Here is a 19,902-nt window from a genome sequence, read left to right as displayed (position 1 = left end):
TGTTTGACACCAAATACATTTAGAGTATTCCGGCTGTTTGATTTATTTTCATGGCATATGTTGGGGCAATGCCAGAAATACCCTTGACTATATTTCTGTAGCACAATTTTACAATGAATTCCTGCATACTCAGGATATAATTAGGAGTGTCCGATAAGAGCCATGTGCCTGCAGTCATTTCTTTTAATTTATTTTTTATATTTTTGTCAATGCTTCATTGTGGATTATTGAATTCAAAATGTGCTTTGCTATCAGTGAACCCCCCCTCCTGCTGTATGACTATGCCCTGTGTTGTGCGGAGTTCTGCCTGCTCGCAAAGAACTTCATTGATCCTAGCATGAGCACGTATTATCCTTTTCTTCCCATTGGTCTGATCAGTCAATATTTATTGATTCATTTATCATTTATATTTCTGAGGAGTTCGTTTGCGTTAAAATGTGGACAAATCCTAAACTGCCCAACTCAATCAAATAAAAGAGTCAAGAGACAAAACAGATTAAAAATATTCGTTGCTAACTTGAGGGGGAGAGTGTACGTCTCCCAGCCTGTTTGCCAGTTTGTCCTGAACATAGACTTTATACTGTATAAAGGTCCTGAATGAAACTCTGCAGCAGGATCATTACATTGTAACTCTTTGTCAGTGAGTGCAAACCTTTCTCACATTCAGCCAAATCACATGAGGCTGAATACCTGTCACACCAGATGTTTGTTTTTGTTGGTTGCAAAGACAGATCCCTACGTTAGCACCGTTTGCTCTTGAGTATATCAACTCATCAACTCATGTGAACAGACTGTGGACTGAGTCACACGTGTAAAATGATATCACACGAAATAACTAATTCAGTATAAGAGAGATGTTTGGCAGCGGTTTTGTGATGAACTATGTTTTCGCGTGTTATTGAACGCAGCACCGCTGGCTACTATCCGCCTGTCCGTCATATCGCGATAGAGTCTCCGGAGCTAGCGCTGAGCAACATGGCGGAAGGTATGAGATTGATTTTTTCCTCACTGTTGGGTCCACTCCCTGTTCTTCTCGTGTTGCTTGTTGAACTGTGGGACTGAATGAACCAGTGTCTCGGCTGTCTCACGAACCGTCCACCGTGTGGGGCCGAAAACACGAAGCGCAGCGTTAGCTTGTCCTCTCCTCAGCTCCACCGTTAGCTGTCGGTGGTGCTGCTAGCTGGATTTTGGAGTTAGCCGAACCGGGCTACAGATAATGTGATGAAGGGGGACCGGTCTGCAGGGGACAGCTTCTATTCCTGAACTCTGCTAGTGGAAAACGCGAGAAAATATACATATGTTAACTTATAATTCGCAGGTAGCGTCAATATTAGTGTTTAGCTAAATGTCAACGACAAAGATGGCATCAAACTGCACTATTAAGCAATCATTCCGCCACAGTCTACCCTCCAGTGACTGTCGCGGTTTTGTTCATGAAGGGGTCGTTTTAGAAAACGTTGACACATATAGCAGTGTTGTTAATCGAGAGGTAAATACGGGACAGGGGGGGGCAGGTGTCACTCCCTGTCAGGTATCAGCTGCACCACCTGGCAGAGCTGCCCAGGCCAAGGGCAACACCTCGACTCGGGCCAAGACATCAGGGTGCGCCTGCTGTGTGCTCCTCCTTAAGGGAAATCTGCTTACCAGCTTCAACACCCCGCCAACCTGTGGTGTAATTGTGTGTGTGTGTGTGTGTGTGTGTGTAACTTCTCCATATCAACTGAGCAGAAGATAAATCTATTCACACACATCCAATGAATGTCTGAGCCTTTACCTCAATGAACAAGTTAAATGAAAAAGCACGATAATTTTCTTCAGACCTACTCCTGCAATGTCTGGATTCTATTACTGGTGGTAAACTTCTTAATGGTATTTTCCTTGTGTGTTCTGTGTTTGCAAAGTAGTTTGTGCATTGGTTAAGTCTGAAAGAGACTAGATCCTGTTCACAAGTCCTGAAGTTTTTCTTTGGTCTCTGGGGAAATTAAAAATAAATTGAGGTAGATATTGTTTTTGCAGATGCATCAGTGATGCCTGATAATCCTGCAAAACAAATGTGGATAAGAACATTTAAAAAAAAACTATCCAGTGGCTGGTCTGTTAGTCCCTAAGCTGCTGCTCAAGCATACCACCCTTCCTGTGTTGAGCTGATCAGGTGGTTATTTTTTTTTAGAAACACCCCTTTTCTGGACCTCATGACCAGTTGGCGTGCCAGTAACGGTTTACGAGGGAGGACGAAGTAACGTGCCGCCTCAGCATTCTTTCTTCACTGTAACTTTACTGGTTTAAAGGAAGGAAATGGGCCCCAGTTCAACTCTGTGGACTCTTGGCTGAGACATGACACAAACATCCATAGAAAGTGTATTTTCAGTTTGAGGAACTGGGAAAGGTTTGTCCAAACGAAACCACTTGGATTACGTTTGTAGACAGGTTTTAAGATTCAGAGATTTGGGTCTTGCACAGAGACTGTGGAAAATTGACTGCTTCTGCGCAACTTTGGTCACATAGGAAAGGGATTTTAAAAAGGCCCGAGCACTTGCAAACTCGGCACCTGATGCGGGGGAGGGCGGACAGGGACTGGGCGAAACAGCATGTGGTGTATGGCACAGCACACAGGAGGGAGACACCGCCACCAAAGACACCAGCCCCCACCACCTTAGGCTCTCAGCTCCTGTAAAATATAAAGGAAACACACACATGCATCAGTATGGCTCCACACAATTCAATCAAGGAAACAAAAGTAAAGAAACAATCCCAAAACAATATAAATGTATACCAGTAAAATAAACAAAAGAACTTCATCTACCCAATTATTCAAAAGCCAAATAAAGTCTAATCAATCAAGTCATAGCGGGGGGGAAAATGTGATACAGGTGATACAACAAGGGAACGGGAAATACTAGAAACCCACAAATTACGTGGACACGCACATCCAAAACAAAAAGGCGACAAACCCAACTCACATGCACACTGTTAAAAAGGCTCGCACATAACCCGGTAAAGCACTCTGACGTGACACTTTAACGAGCCAAGGCAAAGAAGACAAAGTAAAACAATGTAAAGCAGAACGAAACGTAAAGTAGGGCAACACAAGACAAGGTAAAGCAAGGCACGTTCAAAACAATGCAAAGTATGGTAAATATTCAAGCCAACCTGGAAACAATACGTCACTCGTCACTCACATCATGTAAAGAAAACAGCATAAAGAACGCTGTAAAATAGAACGTTCTGGTGGGGTAAACACCGCTATGTTAAGCAAGGGAAAGCGGCTTTCTGTGCTAATTGAACTTTATGGAATTTTTATGAATGCATTTCTAGATGCATCGATTTCCTTGTAAAAAAAAAAAAGTTTGACAAGGTCATGCACATGAGATGTTTTTGCGTAATCCTGCTAACAGACAAAGAAACGTGGTTGAAACATAACCTTCTTGGCGGAAGTAATTATCTGTGTATATTTCTTTGTGCATAGGATGGAAGGGGATACATCATTAATTACATAAAATGATGTTAGATCATTAATGTGATTACCACAGTTTTGGTATAAACTGCAAGGTATTGTGATTAAAACATATTTCAAAATACATATCACATCAGGTTGTAAAAAGTGAATTAATGATGTATCCCCTTCCATGCTACTTGGTGTCTATTAAGATAACACTGACAGTGTTATCTTAAGATAACACTGACAGTGTTAGCCAGTAGGTGGCACTATCACTATCACTACATACAGACTAATAGATCTGTTCGGGTCGGGACTCTGATCATGCACGTGCAAAAATCAATCTTAAATTTGATGCCACGGTCACACCGTGTGACTTAAACTCAAAAGTCAAGGTAGTTTTTATCTCTATGTTGTTAAGAGGGCACTCGCTGATTTTGAAGTTGATCTGATTAAAGCTCTAGGAGGAATTCGTTAAAATACACAACGTGCAAAATGGCCACTAAATTCAAAATGGCCGACTTCCTGTTGCGTTAATCAAATTGGTGGCATGGACTTATTTTTCTGTCCGGTCATGTGTGTACTGAATTTCGTGAAGAGCGTTTAAACCAGATGGAATTGCTGTTTTAGGGGGCACTGTTGAGCCTTCCGACAGTGCGAAGACCCTAATAATGTCTCAGGCCAAATTACTCAAACCACCAGTCGGTGCAAATCTAACACAACAGCTTCATCCTGTAGTATAACAAACAAAAGTCATCTTTAATCAGTAATCTTGTTTTTGTTTAGACTGGAGCCAATATACACAATGACCTCTGACAGGTCGGCAGCGTATTTTAGGGACGACAGAGACAAACAACCATTCACACCGAGAGTCAATTTAGAGTCTCAGATTAACCTAACTCCAATCTGTATGTCTTTGGACTGCGGGAGGAAGCCGGAGTACCCGGAGAAAACACACAAGAACCCAGGTAGAACATGCCAACTCCTCACAGAAAGACCCCATCTGAAGCGGCCTGCGGCTGACTGCACCACAGCCGTCTCTGAAAGCAAACGGTGTAAAATCAATACCAAACACCATCCAGTGAATGGACTTTGGACCACTCCCTTTAGTTTCAGGCGAAAGGTGCTTCAAAGAGTTCAGTTCTAACCTGTGTTTAGGAATAGGTCTTTCTAACCTAAGTTTTTTTTTCCATCTCTGCATCATGTTTTGTCCTCTGTCTGTTTCCTTTCCCTTGATGTGGAGCAGAGGAGGTGGCCAAGCTGCAGAAGCACCTGGCCCTGCTCAGGCAGGAGTATGTGAAGATGCAACAGAAGCTGGCTGACACAGAGAGGCGATGTGCTGTGCTCGCTGCTCAGGGGGCTGGTCAGGGCTCCCCCAACCCTTCAGCAGCAGAGACCTTCATTAGTCGTCTGCTGGACATCGTGGCTGACCTCTATCAGCAGGAACATTACAGGTGAGGTTCATGCTTTGAATGGATAGGTACACATTAAAATATCTAGCTATATGCAAATGGTAAATACTTCTGTGTCTGGTGTGTGTTGTATGACTAAAAAACACCTATTCGGATACATTATTGTAGTTTGATGTTATTTGTTTTGTATTTATTGTTTGTTTTTGTATTTAAAATGTATTTGCAAAAGTTTGAGATAACTGGGTTTCTCATGTGTGATGAATGTGTGTTTTGCAGTGATCTGAAAGTGAAAGTTGCAGGGGAGACGCTTTGTGCCCATAAGTTTGTTTTGGCTGCTCGCAGTGATGTCTGGAGTCTGGCTAACCTGACCTCCACCTCTGAACTGGACCTATCCGGTGAGCAAACCCCTGTGACACCACCGTGTTAAAAGAGGAGCTTAATTTATAATGAGAATCCATCCATTTGGGATAAAGTAAGAAACGGTTGGTCATTTTACGGTGTGTCAAAATGATTGTTCTTCTAAGTCCAGTGCATATCTAGAAATTTATTCATAGCCTGTTTCTAACTGACTTTATGATATAAATAATTCCCAGATTGTAAGCCTGAGGTTGCCATGGCGATGTTGCGCTGGGCTTACACTGATGAGTTGGAACTCAGTGAGGATGATGCCTTTCTTATCGACCTGATGAAGCTGGCTAACCGCTTCCAGCTCCAGCTGCTTCGAGAGAGGTCAGCACAAGTACACTGCCTTTTTCCCTTGCTGTTAGTGGCCGCAGTGCCGTGGCAGAACCTATTGAAGAGTACCACATGTGGCTTAATGGCCTGAAAAACATCTGTCTTTCCATTGGGACAGGTGTGAAAAAGGCGTGATGTCCTCTGTGAATGTCAGGAACTGCATTCGCTTCTACCAGACAGCTGAGGAACTAAACGCCACCACGCTGATGAACTACTGTGGGGAGATTATTGCCAGTCACTGGGTGAGTACCTTTAGAGTTTGTTCACGGCTTACTGGCCTTAGGTGTTTTCATATGCTTGTGGAATGGATGAACAGTTGGGATTGTTTTTCAGTGATGTATTACCAAACCATATTGGATTAAAAGTTCTTAATCTTTATTATAGAAAAGGTCTTAATTATATGATCATTTACCGGTATTATGGTTTTCAACAGTCCTGAGGCATCAACACAAATATGCCACTTTAAACCAGTGTGTACTCCTTTTAGGTTCATCAGAGATACTCTCATTTTGTCCCACCAGTTTTTGTTACATCACCATTTACGATACAATAAAGCCAGACTTTGACAACTGTCACAGTTATTTTTACGACTTTAGTGAAGAAAATGGCTGTTAGCTGTCATCAATCTTTGACACCTCCAGGCTAATTTTTTCTTTTTTTTTTTTTTTTTACAATTTCTTAGGTAACACTAATTCTTTTATTCAAAGCTGATTCTTTATTGTGTTTAATTGACTGTTTTTATTTATCAGGATGATCTAAGAAAAGAAGATTTCAGCACCATGAGTGCCCCACTTCTGTACAAGATGATCAAATCTAAAACAGAGTATCCTCTCCACAAAGCCATAAAAGTTGAGCGGGAAGATGTGGTCTTTCTCTATCTTATTGAGATGGACTCGCAGGTCAGTTCACCACAGATCTCCTTAATTTTCTTTTGTAAGTTACAATGTAATCAGCAAGGAAGATTAAATCTTTCTCATTATGCTATTAGCAGGTTTTGTGTTTTGTTTTTTATGTTGTTCCCTCTGGTTTTCAGCTCCCTGGCAAGCTAAATGAAGTAGACAACAATGGTGACCTGGCGTTAGACCTGGCACTCTCTCATAAATTGGAAAGCATTGCCACCACTCTGGTTAACAACAAAGCCGATGTGGATATGGTGGACCAGAGTGGCTGGAGCCTCTTGCATAAGGCCATCCAAAGAGGTGCGGGGTCACTATCTCACTCATCCATGTGTGTTTCTTGTAAAAGTAATGTCCAAAATAAACTTTTGGTTTAGCCGTCTTGGTGTTCATTTCAAAATCGACCATGTGAGATACCCTCTTAATCAAATGATTCAATAAACTTTCTGTGAAGAATCACTCCACCTTTTTCAGTAATGTTTCTGTATAGAAATGATCTCCAATGTGGAATATCAGAGATAATACATGAAAGCAGAGTTTCATTTTTTTATTAACCATTTTTCTTTCACTTTCCAGGTGATGAATTTGCCTCAATCTTCCTGATTCGCCACTCGGCTCAGGTGAACGCAGCCACAGTGGGGGCCGTGGAAACCCCACTTCATCTGGTCTGTTCTTTCAGCCCCAAGAAACATTCTGTGGAAGTAATGAGTGGCATGGCACGAATCGCAGAGGCTCTGCTCAAGACCGGAGCCAACCCCAACATGCAGAACAGCAAGGGCAGGTGGGTCACAGGGCTCTTGGCTTATGAGCTGCGATGGATCGCGGAGGAGGCCAACTGCCTCGCAAAGTATCATGATGCTTCATCCTTTTTCCTTTTGTTGTTTTTCAGGACTCCGCTACATGAAGCTGTTGCATCAGGGAATGAGCCAGTGTTCAGCCAGTTACTAGAGTGCAAACAGTGAGTTATTTACACTTCCATGTGGAATTAGTGCGTTTGTTCCTGACTTGGAAAATCACACACAGAGGGCTTAATGTTCTTTTAATGTTCTAAACTGCAAATAGACACAACTAGGTTATGTGCAATTTCTTAATTTTAACTTAATTACAATATAAACTTAATCTTTTTCCTCTACTCTATGCCATGCTGTCAAATAAGAGTAGACAGCAAATGTAACCTACTCATATGGGCAATGTCATATCATGGCACCCTGGTCATTATTTACCTCCAAAGGTTTCTCTGTGTGTAACCTGATGTAATCTATCCATCTTGTTAGGCTTGACCTCGAACTCAAGGACCATGAAGGCAGCACAGCTCTGTGGCTGGCCCTGCAGTATATCACCGTGTCTTCAGACCCATCAGTAAATCCGTTTGAGGACGATGCACCAGTAGTAAATGGCACCTCATTTGACGAGAATAGCTTTGCAGCACAGCTCATCCAGAGAGGGAGCAACCCTGATGCACCTGACACTACCACAGGTGCTTATTAATACTTTTACTGCAGTAATATTTGTCTGAATCTGATGGTGCATTTGACTTTCAAAACATTTTCATCTCGTCTCTGTAGAAAACTGCCTCATGCAGAGAGCAGCTCGGGCAGGCAACGAGGCAGCTGCTCTTTTCCTAGCTACTCATGGAGCGAAGGTCAACCATGTCAACAAATGGGTACGTATGAAATGAGTAGCATTTACATTAGGGCTGTAAAACGATTACATTTTTTTATCAGATTAATCCCGATTTCTAAATGGGGATATTGTTGTGGGAATGGAAAGTTGAATGACAGAAGGCGGGTATATACATCTAACATTTGTTTTTTTATTGATGACAAGTCCAAATGGTAGTTAGTAAGATTGAAAAATAAAATCAAACTAAAACATACCATACCATAATTAAATGTGGCTTCTCTTTGCTATGCCTCTGAGCAAACATAGGATGATGTTATTTAGATTTTTTATTTTTTTTATCAAACTCAAAGATAAACTTTATCCTAAACAATTGGGGCATCTTAGGCTTTGCTCTCTTTTTTTTTTAGCAAATATAGGATGGTTGAATAAAACTTTTTTCTTTTCTTTTTTAAATCAAACAAACATCCAAACCTTTACACAATTAAATGTGAATGTGAAATCTGAATCTGAGCCCATCTGTACAAGCAGTGTTGAGCCAGTTCACTCTTAAATAGAACGAGTTCCAAGTTCAGTTCATGCAGATGAAATTGAACTAGTTCACGGTCATAGTTAATTTTTTATTGGGATGATTTAGGTGACAAACGTACGGTCATGTGTTTGGTTATGAATCGATGGTGTCGGATCATGTCTGCGTGTCGCTCCGCTCATTTTAACACTGAGTCCTGACTGTAAGCGTCACGTCTCGTGTTGTACTGAGCACAAAATGTTGACGAGTCATTTTCATTATGTTTAAATGCAGCCTCATAAACTCTGGAGCGAATCAAACAAACACTAAGTTACTTCATGTACTGATCAGGTCCTGATAACTAGTGATGAGTGTTTATTAGTTCAAGAGAGAGCAGAGTGGAGGATGACACAGAAACTCCAGCTCGGTACAAACCAACTGCAGCTTCTGCTCTGATCATGACGCAGCGCCGCTGATCACTGAGCAGCTGTGACTAGAGAAACTCTGTGTTTTCACTGTTTGTTTCCACTGTTCTTCTACAAAGTCACTGACCGGCTGCTTAATGTGAACGAACTCTGATCTCACTGCGTGTGTCGCTCTGAGCGAGTGAGTGGGGGCGGGCGGGTATGGGTATGGGTACATGGAGCGGGTGATTCTGCGCATGCGTTAATGCGTTAAAAAAATGTACGCGTTAATTCCACAAATTAATCATCCCGCGTTAAAGCGTACATTTTTACAGCCCTAATTTACATACATACATACGGTCATGCCAAAATATTTGGCCCATCTCTTTCAGAGATAACTAGAAAATAGAAAAAGAAGAAAAAAATCTTTAAGAAATCCCAAATCAATTAATCACACACAGAACTATTACTATAAATCTATAATAAGGCTAATATCTATAATTGACCCAAAAAAGAGCTGATCTTAAAATTCAAATCTGACTTTTTATGTCTGCAGGCCTTACAAATGTAACTTTATCCTAAATCCTAAAATGAAGGGGAAATTATTTTGTAATAATAATAAAAAGTCTTATTAATCCCTCTTCCTTTTTTCAGGGTGAGATCCCGCTTCATACAGCATGTCGCTGTGGCCTGGCAAGCCTGACCGCAGAGCTGCTCCAGCAGGGAGCCAACCCCAACCTACAGACACAGAAGGCCTTGCCTGACGACACCAATGGGGTGGCGACGCAGACCCCCCTCCACATGGCCATTGCTCACAACCACCCAGATGTGGTCTCTGTCATCCTTGAGCAAAAAGGTCAGTATATGTTTTGGGAGTCTGATAAACCTTAACAGCTGTAACTAAGATGTAAATGTGATGGGTGCAATAATTAATTAATTCTCCCTTGATTTATTGCATCTACTTCAGCCAATGCACTTCATGCCACCAACAACTTCCAGATCATTCCAGACTTCAGTCTCAAAGACTCCATGGACCAGACGGTGCTGGGCTTGGCCCTCTGGACAGGTACACAGCTCTGCACCTTACAAAACAGTTGATTCTTCATTATCGAGTAAGCTTGCTTGGTGATCTGTGTGTGATGTGTAACATGTATAATTTGGCCCTGTCAGGTATGCACAACATAGCAGCTCAGCTGCTGGGCTCAGGGGCTTCTATCAACGACACTATGTCCAATGGACAAACCCTGCTTCATATGGCCATCCAGAGACAGGACAGCAAGAGTGCCCTCTTCCTTCTTGAACATCAGGCTGACATCAATGTGAGGTAATGCCTGGGTTATGCTGCAGAAGTTAGGAATCTGTACAATTATAGGTTATGACTGTTATGAGCATTATAGACCTTCATTAGTCTGGTGACAGCAGAGGAAACGAAAGGGTGCATGATCTGGACTGATCCCATGCTAGAGGCAAACTGGTGTCATTTCCTATTGATGGTCTATGCATTCACCCCCACTCGGGGTCCCCATGCCCTCTGTTTTAATTTTGTTTTAATTTGAACTGGATTCAGTAAAACTTCAGCGGTAGCGTTCAGTAGTAACAATAACAAGCTTGGACCCAAAATACAGACCTCTTTATTGTATGTTTATCATCTGCCAGTTAACAACTTTGAAATGAGAGTTTTTAAATTGTCATGGATTTGTCTGTATCTTATGTTGTGTATTTCCTCTTTGACTAGAACTCAAGAGGGACAAACAGCACTACAGTTGGCCATTAGTAACCAGCTGCCCCTGGTGGTAGATGCCATTTGCACAAGAGGAGCTGATATGTCAGTGGTGGATGACAAAGGGGACCCTCCACTGTGGCTGGCTCTAGAGAACGGCCTGGAAGATATTGCATCAACACTGGTGAGACAAATTCATACACAACCAATTGAGAAATGATAGAACTCTTTTCATTCATTCTTGGTGTGCTCAGTTGTTACCAAAACTTTATTTAAGAAACTTCAGTGAGATAACACCTCTGGAATAGCTATAAAGAATATATTAAGTTTGATTTAGGAATAAATTATCCCAAAAGGAAATTAAATATCTCCTTACCATTGCATTAAGTGAAACCGTAGGGATGTTCATATGTCCGTATAACATCCATTATCTTTCACAGATTCATGTCAGTCCGAAACATATAATACAAATTGGTTTCACTATAAATCACTGATATTGTGGAGCCAAAGAGCTGCACAAAACCATAAAGACCTGTGTTCACACACGTTACCACTTTATCGTCACTTAAGCGTTTTCATAGGCAACATATACAGTATATGTTCTGTAGATGAATTTATATTTGAGAAACATTCTTTCACATTTTGACTGTTTTGTCCCCTGTATGTCCCACTTAGGTCCGCCATGGCTGTGATGCGACTAGTTGGAGCACAGGGCCCTCTGGCTGCAAGCAGACTCTCCTGCACAGAGCCGTTGATGAGAATAATGAGGTGTCTGCTTGCTTCCTCATCCGCAGGTCTGCAAATTCTCCTTACTGTTTTACTGCTAGAATTTGGGAAATATAATCCTAAACTGTGGATGCACATATCTGCAGAGTCTGAATCTTTTGGATATGGACAAATTATATTATTTTAAGATTTAAAAAAAAAATCGAACTAATTAAAAAAATTCTCTCTTTGTAAGCTTGATGTAATGACATCTATGTATCTATGTGTCTTAACTTATTCCCTATGTTATGTCTCTATAGTGGGTGTGATGTGAACAGCCCCAGGCAGCCAGGGCCAAATGGGGAAGGAGACGAAGAAGCCCGAGATGGGCAAACGCCCCTCCATCTGGCGAGCATTTGGGGATTGGAGGAGGTGGTGCAGTGCCTTCTAGAGTTTGGAGCTAATGTTAACACACAGGTCAGTCCCATCACATCAGGGGGCCCATTACTCTGTGATCTTATGAGGGATCTCTCTAAACTTCACTCAGTATTTATAAGTTATCGGACCGATGTGAGCATTACAGTGGTATTTTGAATTATACATGACTTAATAACATACATTTCTAATCCTTTTTTGATTATATTCTTTTTAAACACCCAATGCTTTAGTAATAAAGCATTGGGTGTTTCCTAGATGGTGCTTATACTTTTTCCTGCTACAGCAAGTATCTACTAATTCCAGAAGTCTCAATCTGTCTGTATGTGGAATGCATATCCCGAGAACCGTTCATCTCATCGGATAGCAATGAAAACTCTCCAGCTTTGTGGACTGAGTCCAGCAGGTCACTTTCACAGTTTCAGAAAGAAAGCTGCAACCAGCATTACCACAGTCCAAGCAAACAACCCATCTACAACGGCCATTGCACCAGTAAAGCAAATAATAGATTATGAAGTGAGCTCTAATCATGCTCTTTTTCTCACTGTCACTTTATCAGGATGCAGAGGGTCGAGCTCCTATCCATGCTGCCATTAGCAGCCAGCACAACGTCATCATCCAGCTCCTCATCTCCCATCCAGACATTCGTCTCAACATTCGCGACCGCCAAGGAATGACCCCCTTCGCCTGTGCCATGACGCACAAGAACAATAAGGCAGCAGAGGCTATCCTCAAGAGGGAGCCAGGTGCTGCTGAACAGGTAGCCCAGACGTAAATGCACCGGTTTGTCTTCATCTTCAGTATTACTGTTGCACCAATAAAAATGATGTAGTTACAGTATTGATCTCTCAAACTTCTACTTCCGTACAGGTGGACAACAAAGGCCGCAATTTTCTACACGTGGCTGTGCAAAATTCAGATATCGAAAGTGTCCTGTTCCTCATCAGTGTCCAAGCTAATGTCAACTCCAGGGTTCAGGATGCAGCCAAACTCACCCCTCTCCACCTAGCTGTCCAGGCTGGATCTGAGATCATTGTCCGCAACCTGGTAGACTTTTGTTGCTCCTCTGCATCTCCCATTCATGCCAGTTTAAGTGTTAGAGAAAGAGTCGTGTATGTGATGCTGTTTTTATTTTTCTCTTTTTCTAGTTGCTTGCCGGAGCAAAAGTAAATGAGCTGACAAAACACAGGCAGACAGCACTACACCTGGCGGCCCAACAGGACCTGGCCACTATTTGTTCTGTGTTGATCGAAAATGGAGTAGACTTTGCTGCTGAGGATGAAAATGGAAATAATGGTACCTTATATCATTTTATCTTTATTATAACTTGTTCTGGGATACTTTTTTTAAACGATAACCATTTAAATTGACAAATTTCAAAAATGGCCAGTTTGTTGAGGAGAATCAGTATATAGTTTTGACCCAAATAGTCATTGTTTTTAGTTAGACTAGTACATTATATTATAGCCCATCCATCTTCATCCTTGTAAATAACATTTGATCCTTTCTCTATTCTTCCTGCTCTTTCCAGCTCTGCATCTGGCTGTGATGCAAGGCCGCCTTAATAATGTGAGAACCCTACTCACAGAGTCCAACGTTGATGCTGAGGCCTTTAATCTCAGGTACACTTTCCTGATTAAATTACCAGAGTATTATTGAATCCTTTGGGAAATAAGCTCATTCAAGTGGTAACACTGCAAAAAGATACATTGCGTTTTTTAAGATAAGGGCGTTAGCACATTGCTCTCTCTCTCTATTTCTCGCTGACTGGCAGACACACACAGCTGACATCTCTGACCTGCTACAGTTTAAACGTTGATTTGTTTGTAATGCCACAATATCAACACTGATCACTTAAATCTTTCTTCATAGCTGTGCACATTCATTCATTAATTAAGCTCGTCTCTCGTACTCACAAACTCACACTGACACATACACAAACTGTGTCATGTGTAATCTCAGACTGGGTAAAAACAACAGTATTCGAAACTTAGACAATGTATGGAGAGCTTCAGTTGGCAGTGCGAATGATAGAGACAATCAATGTTGAGAGTGGAAGCTAAACAATGAATAAAAACTCAGAACATAAAAAATAACCTTCCCTGGTCTATAGTGTCAACTTATGTCTCCTTTTTATCTCATGCCTACTTAGGGGTCAGTCACCAATGCACGTCCTAGGCCATTATGGGAAAGAAAATGCTGCCGCCATTTTTGAGTTGTTCCTGGAGTGTATGCCTGAATACCCTCTGGACAAACCAGATAATGAAGGGAACACAGGTACTGTAGATTGAATTATCTCTTTTGTTAACTTCATACATGTTGCACAATAAAACCAGTACTAGACCTGTCATAAAATGAGTATGATCTATGTTTTATTGCAGTTCTGCTCCTGGCCTACATGAAAGGAAATGCAAATCTGTGCCGTGCCATTGTGAGGGCTGGGGCTCGACTGGGCATCAATAATAATCAGGGCATCAACATTTTCAACTACCAAGTTGCAACCAAACAGTTGCTCTTTCGCCTTCTAGGTTAGTGTTTACACTTCACCATATATCAGAGATACTTCGCATATGAAGTGATATGTTTTGATCCCAGTTGTTATAACTAGACTATTTCCTTTTTTAAATTTTTTTTATAGATATGCTGTCCAAAGAGCCCCCATGGTGTGATGGGTCAAACTGTTATGAATGCATTGCCAAGTTTGGTGTAACAACAAGGAAACATCACTGGTTAGTATTGTTTTTATATAAATAATGTTGTATTAATTTTATTCATATTTTCACTTTGTGTCAAACTGTATGATTAATCCTGCGTCTCTTTCTTGACTGTTAATTCCAGCCGCCACTGTGGGCGCCTCTTGTGTCACAAGTGCTCTATAAAGGAGATACCCATCATCAAGTTCGACTTGAACAAGCCGGTGAGGGTGTGTGACATCTGCTTTGATGTACTAACTCTGGGTGGGGTATCGTAATGTATTGGTCTGGATATCCTCCATCCTCTGACACTGGCCATGCCAGGCCCAACTCGGCACAGTTTTTCAGGCACACCAGGACAAGGGACATCAGTAGCAGGACATACTAACAAGAGATTCCCGGACATGGACCATAGCCTTTATACTCTTCCAGTCTATGAAAAACTATTAATGTTCTAGAGGGACGTTTAAATAGAAAGTGAAACATTGTCTTTTTGTTTCTGTTTTGATCAAAGTATCTTAAAGATGATATAAGCAGCTCCTCCAGCTCAGTGACAGCTGGACACAATTTGTTAACCATTTTCCCAAGCTCAATAATGTGTGTTTGTACCGATGACCTCTCATTATTACAAGCAGGTAACTGCTGTACAATTTAATCATAAAAGATCACTAATGATCAAATCAATATAGAGGAGTGGTTGTCCTCCTCTGGTTGGTGTAGCCTCCTTTATGATGTGTGACCAAAAAAAATCACTGCTACCAAATGAATATTAACCTTCATTTAAGAGCTGAGGCTGCTGTCAACCAAGTGACTGAACCAACAGCAGGTTCTCTGCAAACTGTCATTCACTCTTCTGTCACCCAAATTCTGTATTGACTGAACGAAGTGGGACAGGCTAGGAGTATTTCAAAGACAAGCGCCTCATTTCATTTTTTAAATGAGCATCATGTCCAATTGAGATCTAATCTATTTAGTTATTTTCAGAATTATATCATTGACATTGTCTTATTTTACCATTAGAGTTGATAGATGGCACGAATGGGCAACAGAGGAAATTCTTAAAGAAATGACAATTTTTTTTTCCTTTGTCTTGTGTAGGCATATTCAAATTTAGTAGAAATGGATAATTCTTGACACGGCAATTTGGGAAAATATGACTATTAGAAACCCTATTTTATAATGAGAACTAAATTATCCTTGACAACCCTCCTTATCCCTTAGAAAAATGCCTATTATGCCTGTTACTGTCAATTAATTTGTAGTTTTTTTTGTGTCATAGTCATCATCAAAAATGATATCTGAGAATCAGTCACCAAAAACTACATTCCATTTTTGACCTGCCAGGAGATCGTCGTAGGAAGTTGCGATCAAAGTCCCCACGATGTTGCCTCAAGTCAAGTTGTCTTGACCCATTATATTGAACGCGTCTTAATTTCTAAGCCTAACAGGTGCACTTTATCAACATCACATTACATTTCTGATCATTGGGGAGAATGTGGCATAGCGGGGCGACCGGGTAGTGGGGCCTCTTTAAGTATTGTTAAATTGTACAGATAAATGTGTGATATTTTTGACCACTACAACTGTTTTGTACTTAAATGCAGTTTGTGCTTGTCATTGTGACAAACCTAAATCTTGCCTCTGTTAATCTTTTATGCACATTGTTTAATCTTTTATGCACATTGTATTGTATCTGTATGCTCAGATATCTAGTCTGTCTCTTCCTGGTGTATCCTTTTAGAAAAAAGGGAGGACAACTTTACATAAAGGTCATCAAAAACAAATGTATTGAGAATTCTTCATTCCAACTCTTAATTATGTGCGTTACAATTAAAGGTCCCTATGTTTTCCTGAGTTTTGTGCAACTGGATAGCAGGCTTTGACTTGGTCCATTTTCGAGGTTGGCTCAGAGATTAAAATTCTCCAACAGCACACGATTCAGCCTGTGGAGGGCAGCCTTCATATTTCTGCAGGTTGGGGTCTTCCTCTGCTGCAGAGGGGTCCTCCACACAGACGCAACGGACACCAGTGGATCCTGCAGAGAAGAGCTTCCGTGGGACACCCGTCCAGTCTCTTACCACTCCACCACTGAAGACAAAAAACAAATCAGGCCTAATGGAAACCCATGATGCATGCTACTGTAAGACATGCTCTATTATAGGTATTGAGTACATCACAACATTACACTCATTTGCCCTGTGGGTGTTAATATTTGATTAGGCCAGAACTATCTTATACCTCTTAGTGGAGCACCAGACTCTCCCTCCCCTGGCAGAGCTCCACTCTGAATTGCACGATGGGAAATGCAGCTTCTCAGCCTCAGACTGGGCCTTCATTCGCTGGCCTTCCACTAGTGATGCTTCTACCTGCAACAAGGCCTCAGTTGGCTGTCCAGTCTCGCTGTAGAACCGGCCAGTTACCAAACCTGAAATTCAAGTTGGGAGAGGGTTTATTTATTTTGATACGGAAAATTGACGTAAAACCAGCCTGCAGGTTTTTTTTTTTTAATATTACACATCTATGAGTGGCTGATGCGAGACTGTACAGGCTGTAGTTTCACAAAGTTAAGCTCTCCAGGTTTCCATTTAAAATCCCAACTTGTGAGGGATACAGGGGGAAAAAGAGTAGAGCAAACAGCATAACTATCAAGTTTTGAAAAACTCGAAGTAGTTGGAAATGACGTATCTCCCTGACCAAACTGTCAAACATAAAAACTAAATTCTAATATTATATTAATGTTTTTTTTATACAAACTAATGCTATTGCCAATATATTGCTTTTGTTTAACATATGTAGGAAGGAAATGTGTTTTCTGTGGCGACCTGTAATGGAATATTGAAATAGGAAGGAGTGGTGATGTGTTCAAACTACTGTCAACGCCAAACAAAGATGTAGCACATTCTTTTTATGCTTGTGTACCCCCAAAGCATAAGTATTTTTTATAAACAATCCTAGTAAATTTTGTAAAGGTCATTATGTTTGAAGGTGTTAAAACAGTATGAAGAATGTTTTTAAGCTGTAACAGAGAGATGGGGTCTCCGGGGCCATGAGCAGAGCACAAATCCCACGATGTAGTACTGTTGAGTAATCCTTAAAGGACACATTGTGTTTTTAATGCAAGTTGTAATAGTGTTAAACTTTATACAATGTGTATTTATACAACTATAAACATATGTATTTACGCAGAACTGAACCAGATCTTTAAAGATGCTTTACAGGTAAACTGGGACTGACTTTGTTTTTGCAATAAATGTGTGTGTCCTAAAAAACAATCATAATAGCAGGTGGACAAGCATTACATACCCACAGTCTGGTAGTCCCTCTGATAAAAGGCCAGCCAGTCATACAGGGCCACCACTTGCACGGGGGAGAGACTGGACACATCATCCGTCAGGCCGCTTTCTGTGAAGTCTCCAGTGATGAAGGACAGCGAGGAGTCTCTGCCTGAAAACACAGAGTACAGTGCAGCATGGAGGATAATAATAGCTGCTCTCATTAAAGTGGAATTTATGTTCCTGATTTAGGTTGAGGACTTAGAAAAGACACATCTGACAATGTTTAACCAAACGTTCAAATATATATTGTGGTTAAATACTGTAAATACTGAAAGCATACAAGTGACTCACATCCAAACTTGTTGAACAATAGCTGCTGGACAGATGTGATGAAAATCTGATTAATGCTTATTATTAGTCATATCTCCCAGATAGGTAATGATTCAGGCACAGACCCTTCAACTAGAGACACCATACATCTGTGTCACCTTGCAGGTCATGTGACTGCCCAAATAATAATAATAATGTATACAACTCAAAAACATGAACTGAGGTCTCTGGTTTAATACTGAGATCTGAGATTTAATTCTGAGGTTTAATACTAACATCTGAGGTTTAATACTGAGAACTGAGGTTTAATACTGAGATCTAACACGTTGTGGACACTGTAGGAGAAGAAGTAGTCACCTGCCATAAAGTGATAGGCACCACCGGGTCCATAGTGCTTGTGTCCCTTGTTTACATCAAACACCTGCCCCATGATGGCCAGGTACAGGCCCTTGCTGCCTTGCTGCCCGTCGTGCAGGGACAGCTCATGTCTGCTCAGGAGCCGCACAGAGGGGCCCTGCGCTGATCCAGATTTAACGGACCACTCGCGGGGAACCAACAACACAGCCAACAACACAGACACAACCACCACAACCACACAAGTGAGCATGCTGATCAAGCAGGTCTGTGGCTTCATCCACTGACATCACATCACGTCCTCTCAGTGGAGGAGCAGACGCCGAAGAGCGCTTCCGCCAACCGGAAGCCGCCGCGCATGCGCAGGTGAAGCACGCAGAGGACGTTTTCCGGCAGGATGACGTACGGTGCGTCAATGCGGTAGTAGTGGACGGCGGAGTTGTCGCTGTAGGTGAGTGTTGGAGAGGTCTGCCCGGCGCAAGCGTCCTGAAACTGACACCCAGCGGCCCGTAGCGATTCTCGGGGCCGCCCTAGGTCGGTGAAAGAGCCATGGGGAACGCGGAGAGCGGCTGCGGCGGCGGCAGCGGCGACGAGGAGGACGTGGAGACGGAGAGTCCCGGCTTCGCGGAAGACAGTCCGGCCTCTGCGGCCACTGGCGGCGGTGTCGGAGGCGGCGGAGGCTCCGCGTCTGGCAGGAGCGGAAGGGGATCGAACAGCCTGCCCGTGCCCACCGGAGGACCACCCAACCCGGGGGTCCTCCTGGAACAGGTGAAGCTGAGAGAAGCGGCGGCCCGTATCAGCGACTCCGGGGTCGCCATTCACGAGTCGGTGCTTGCCGGGAACGAGGGTGTCCTGGTGCGGTGGCTGGAGGACCGGCTCAACCGAGGAGAGGAGTCCGTCAACGTGGAGCAGTTCTGTGAGGTGTTGGAGACCAGAGACGCCCCCAGAGATGAATGTGAAGAGGTAAAGTACAGACGTGGCTCTCATACCTGTTGTGACATGAATTGTTATGTGGCCCCACCGATAGCTGTTATCATGCCCGTTTATGAGGAGCGAGTAGTAAACAAGATTGTCTGTGAGGTCATGACAGGGCCAGACATGATCCATAATACAAACTGATCTGTGATCTTAAGGAGGAGCAACGAAACGAGAGAAGTGAGCTGTCATCCTGTCTCCTCTGCTGGACGCGTTTATTGTCACTGGTGTTTCAGCTTTGGCCTCTTTGGGCACAACACGCTGCTTTGTGGTCTGTTGTCTGACATGTGCTGTTTAACCAAAGGTTGTAGATGAATGTGAACTTTAGTCTGCCTTTGGCATTGTGTGGGTACACATGGAATGCCATGGCTGTGCTCTAAATTACTGCACACTGCAATGTATCC

The 19,902-nt window shown here is 42.2% G+C and overlaps 3 protein-coding genes across 4 annotated transcripts in view; 2 read left to right on the top strand and 1 right to left on the bottom strand.

Moving 5' to 3' along the window:
* The first annotated feature begins 746 nt into the window (after nucleotides 1–746).
* ankfy1 (ankyrin repeat and FYVE domain containing 1) lies at nucleotides 747–15,784 on the top strand. The gene is made up of 25 exons (XM_034606162.1): nucleotides 747–985; nucleotides 4,683–4,890; nucleotides 5,125–5,243; nucleotides 5,442–5,577; nucleotides 5,702–5,825; nucleotides 6,333–6,482; nucleotides 6,617–6,782; nucleotides 7,056–7,260; nucleotides 7,369–7,437; nucleotides 7,754–7,956; nucleotides 8,045–8,142; nucleotides 9,666–9,867; nucleotides 9,979–10,077; nucleotides 10,182–10,335; nucleotides 10,747–10,915; nucleotides 11,407–11,525; nucleotides 11,757–11,913; nucleotides 12,431–12,631; nucleotides 12,742–12,918; nucleotides 13,020–13,167; nucleotides 13,403–13,493; nucleotides 14,024–14,148; nucleotides 14,253–14,399; nucleotides 14,510–14,600; nucleotides 14,710–15,784. Exons 1-25 carry the CDS (start codon nucleotides 883–885, stop codon nucleotides 14,840–14,842), a joined length of 3,594 nt encoding a protein of 1,197 aa, XP_034462053.1. The 5' UTR covers nucleotides 747–882; the 3' UTR covers nucleotides 14,843–15,784.
* A 544-nt stretch (nucleotides 15,785–16,328) lies between these two features.
* On the bottom strand, nucleotides 16,329–18,877 carry LOC117774107 (neuferricin). The gene is made up of 4 exons (XM_034606219.1): nucleotides 18,527–18,877; nucleotides 17,868–18,008; nucleotides 16,803–16,989; nucleotides 16,329–16,652 (listed from the first exon to the last, which is right to left on the bottom strand). The coding sequence occupies exons 1-4, from the start codon at nucleotides 18,801–18,803 to the stop codon at nucleotides 16,478–16,480; spliced, it is 780 nt and encodes a 259-aa protein (XP_034462110.1). The 5' UTR covers nucleotides 18,804–18,877; the 3' UTR covers nucleotides 16,329–16,477.
* Nucleotides 18,878–19,072: 195 nt separating this feature from the next.
* The window catches only part of zzef1 (zinc finger, ZZ-type with EF hand domain 1), a 34,894-nt gene continuing 34,064 nt past the window's right edge, over nucleotides 19,073–19,902 (top strand). For both annotated transcript variants that reach the window (XM_034606135.1, XM_034606134.1), the window contains exon 1: nucleotides 19,073–19,486. In XM_034606135.1, coding sequence (XP_034462026.1) covers nucleotides 19,073–19,486 — 414 coding nt within the window. The remainder of the gene's footprint in view (nucleotides 19,487–19,902) is intronic.

The sequence above is a fragment of the Hippoglossus hippoglossus genome, chromosome 14 (assembly GCF_009819705.1).
Source record: "Hippoglossus hippoglossus isolate fHipHip1 chromosome 14, fHipHip1.pri, whole genome shotgun sequence".
Classification (NCBI taxonomy): Eukaryota; Metazoa; Chordata; class Actinopteri; order Pleuronectiformes; family Pleuronectidae; genus Hippoglossus; species Hippoglossus hippoglossus.
This window is presented reverse-complemented; position numbering and strand designations above follow the sequence as displayed.

Excerpts from the sequence above, each read along its gene's own strand:
- ankfy1 (XM_034606162.1), top strand. The coding sequence starts at position 883 with ATGTTTTCGCGTGTTATTGAACGCAGCACCGCTGGCTACTATCCGCCT. Across the intron at positions 11,526-11,756 it reads GCTTGCTTCCTCATCCGCAG|TGGGTGTGATGTGAACAGCC; the intron begins GTCTGCAAATTC and ends ATGTCTCTATAG. Across the intron at positions 14,601-14,709 it reads ACAACAAGGAAACATCACTG|CCGCCACTGTGGGCGCCTCT; the intron begins GTTAGTATTGTT and ends TGTTAATTCCAG.
- LOC117774107 (XM_034606219.1), bottom strand. The coding sequence starts at position 18,803 with ATGAAGCCACAGACCTGCTTGATCAGCATGCTCACTTGTGTGGTTGTG. Across the intron at positions 18,009-18,526 it reads TGCCTATCACTTTATGGCAG|GCAGAGACTCCTCGCTGTCC; the intron begins GTGACTACTTCT and ends CTGTGTTTTCAG. Across the intron at positions 16,653-16,802 it reads GTCTGGTGCTCCACTAAGAG|TGGTGGAGTGGTAAGAGACT; the intron begins GTATAAGATAGT and ends TTTTGTCTTCAG.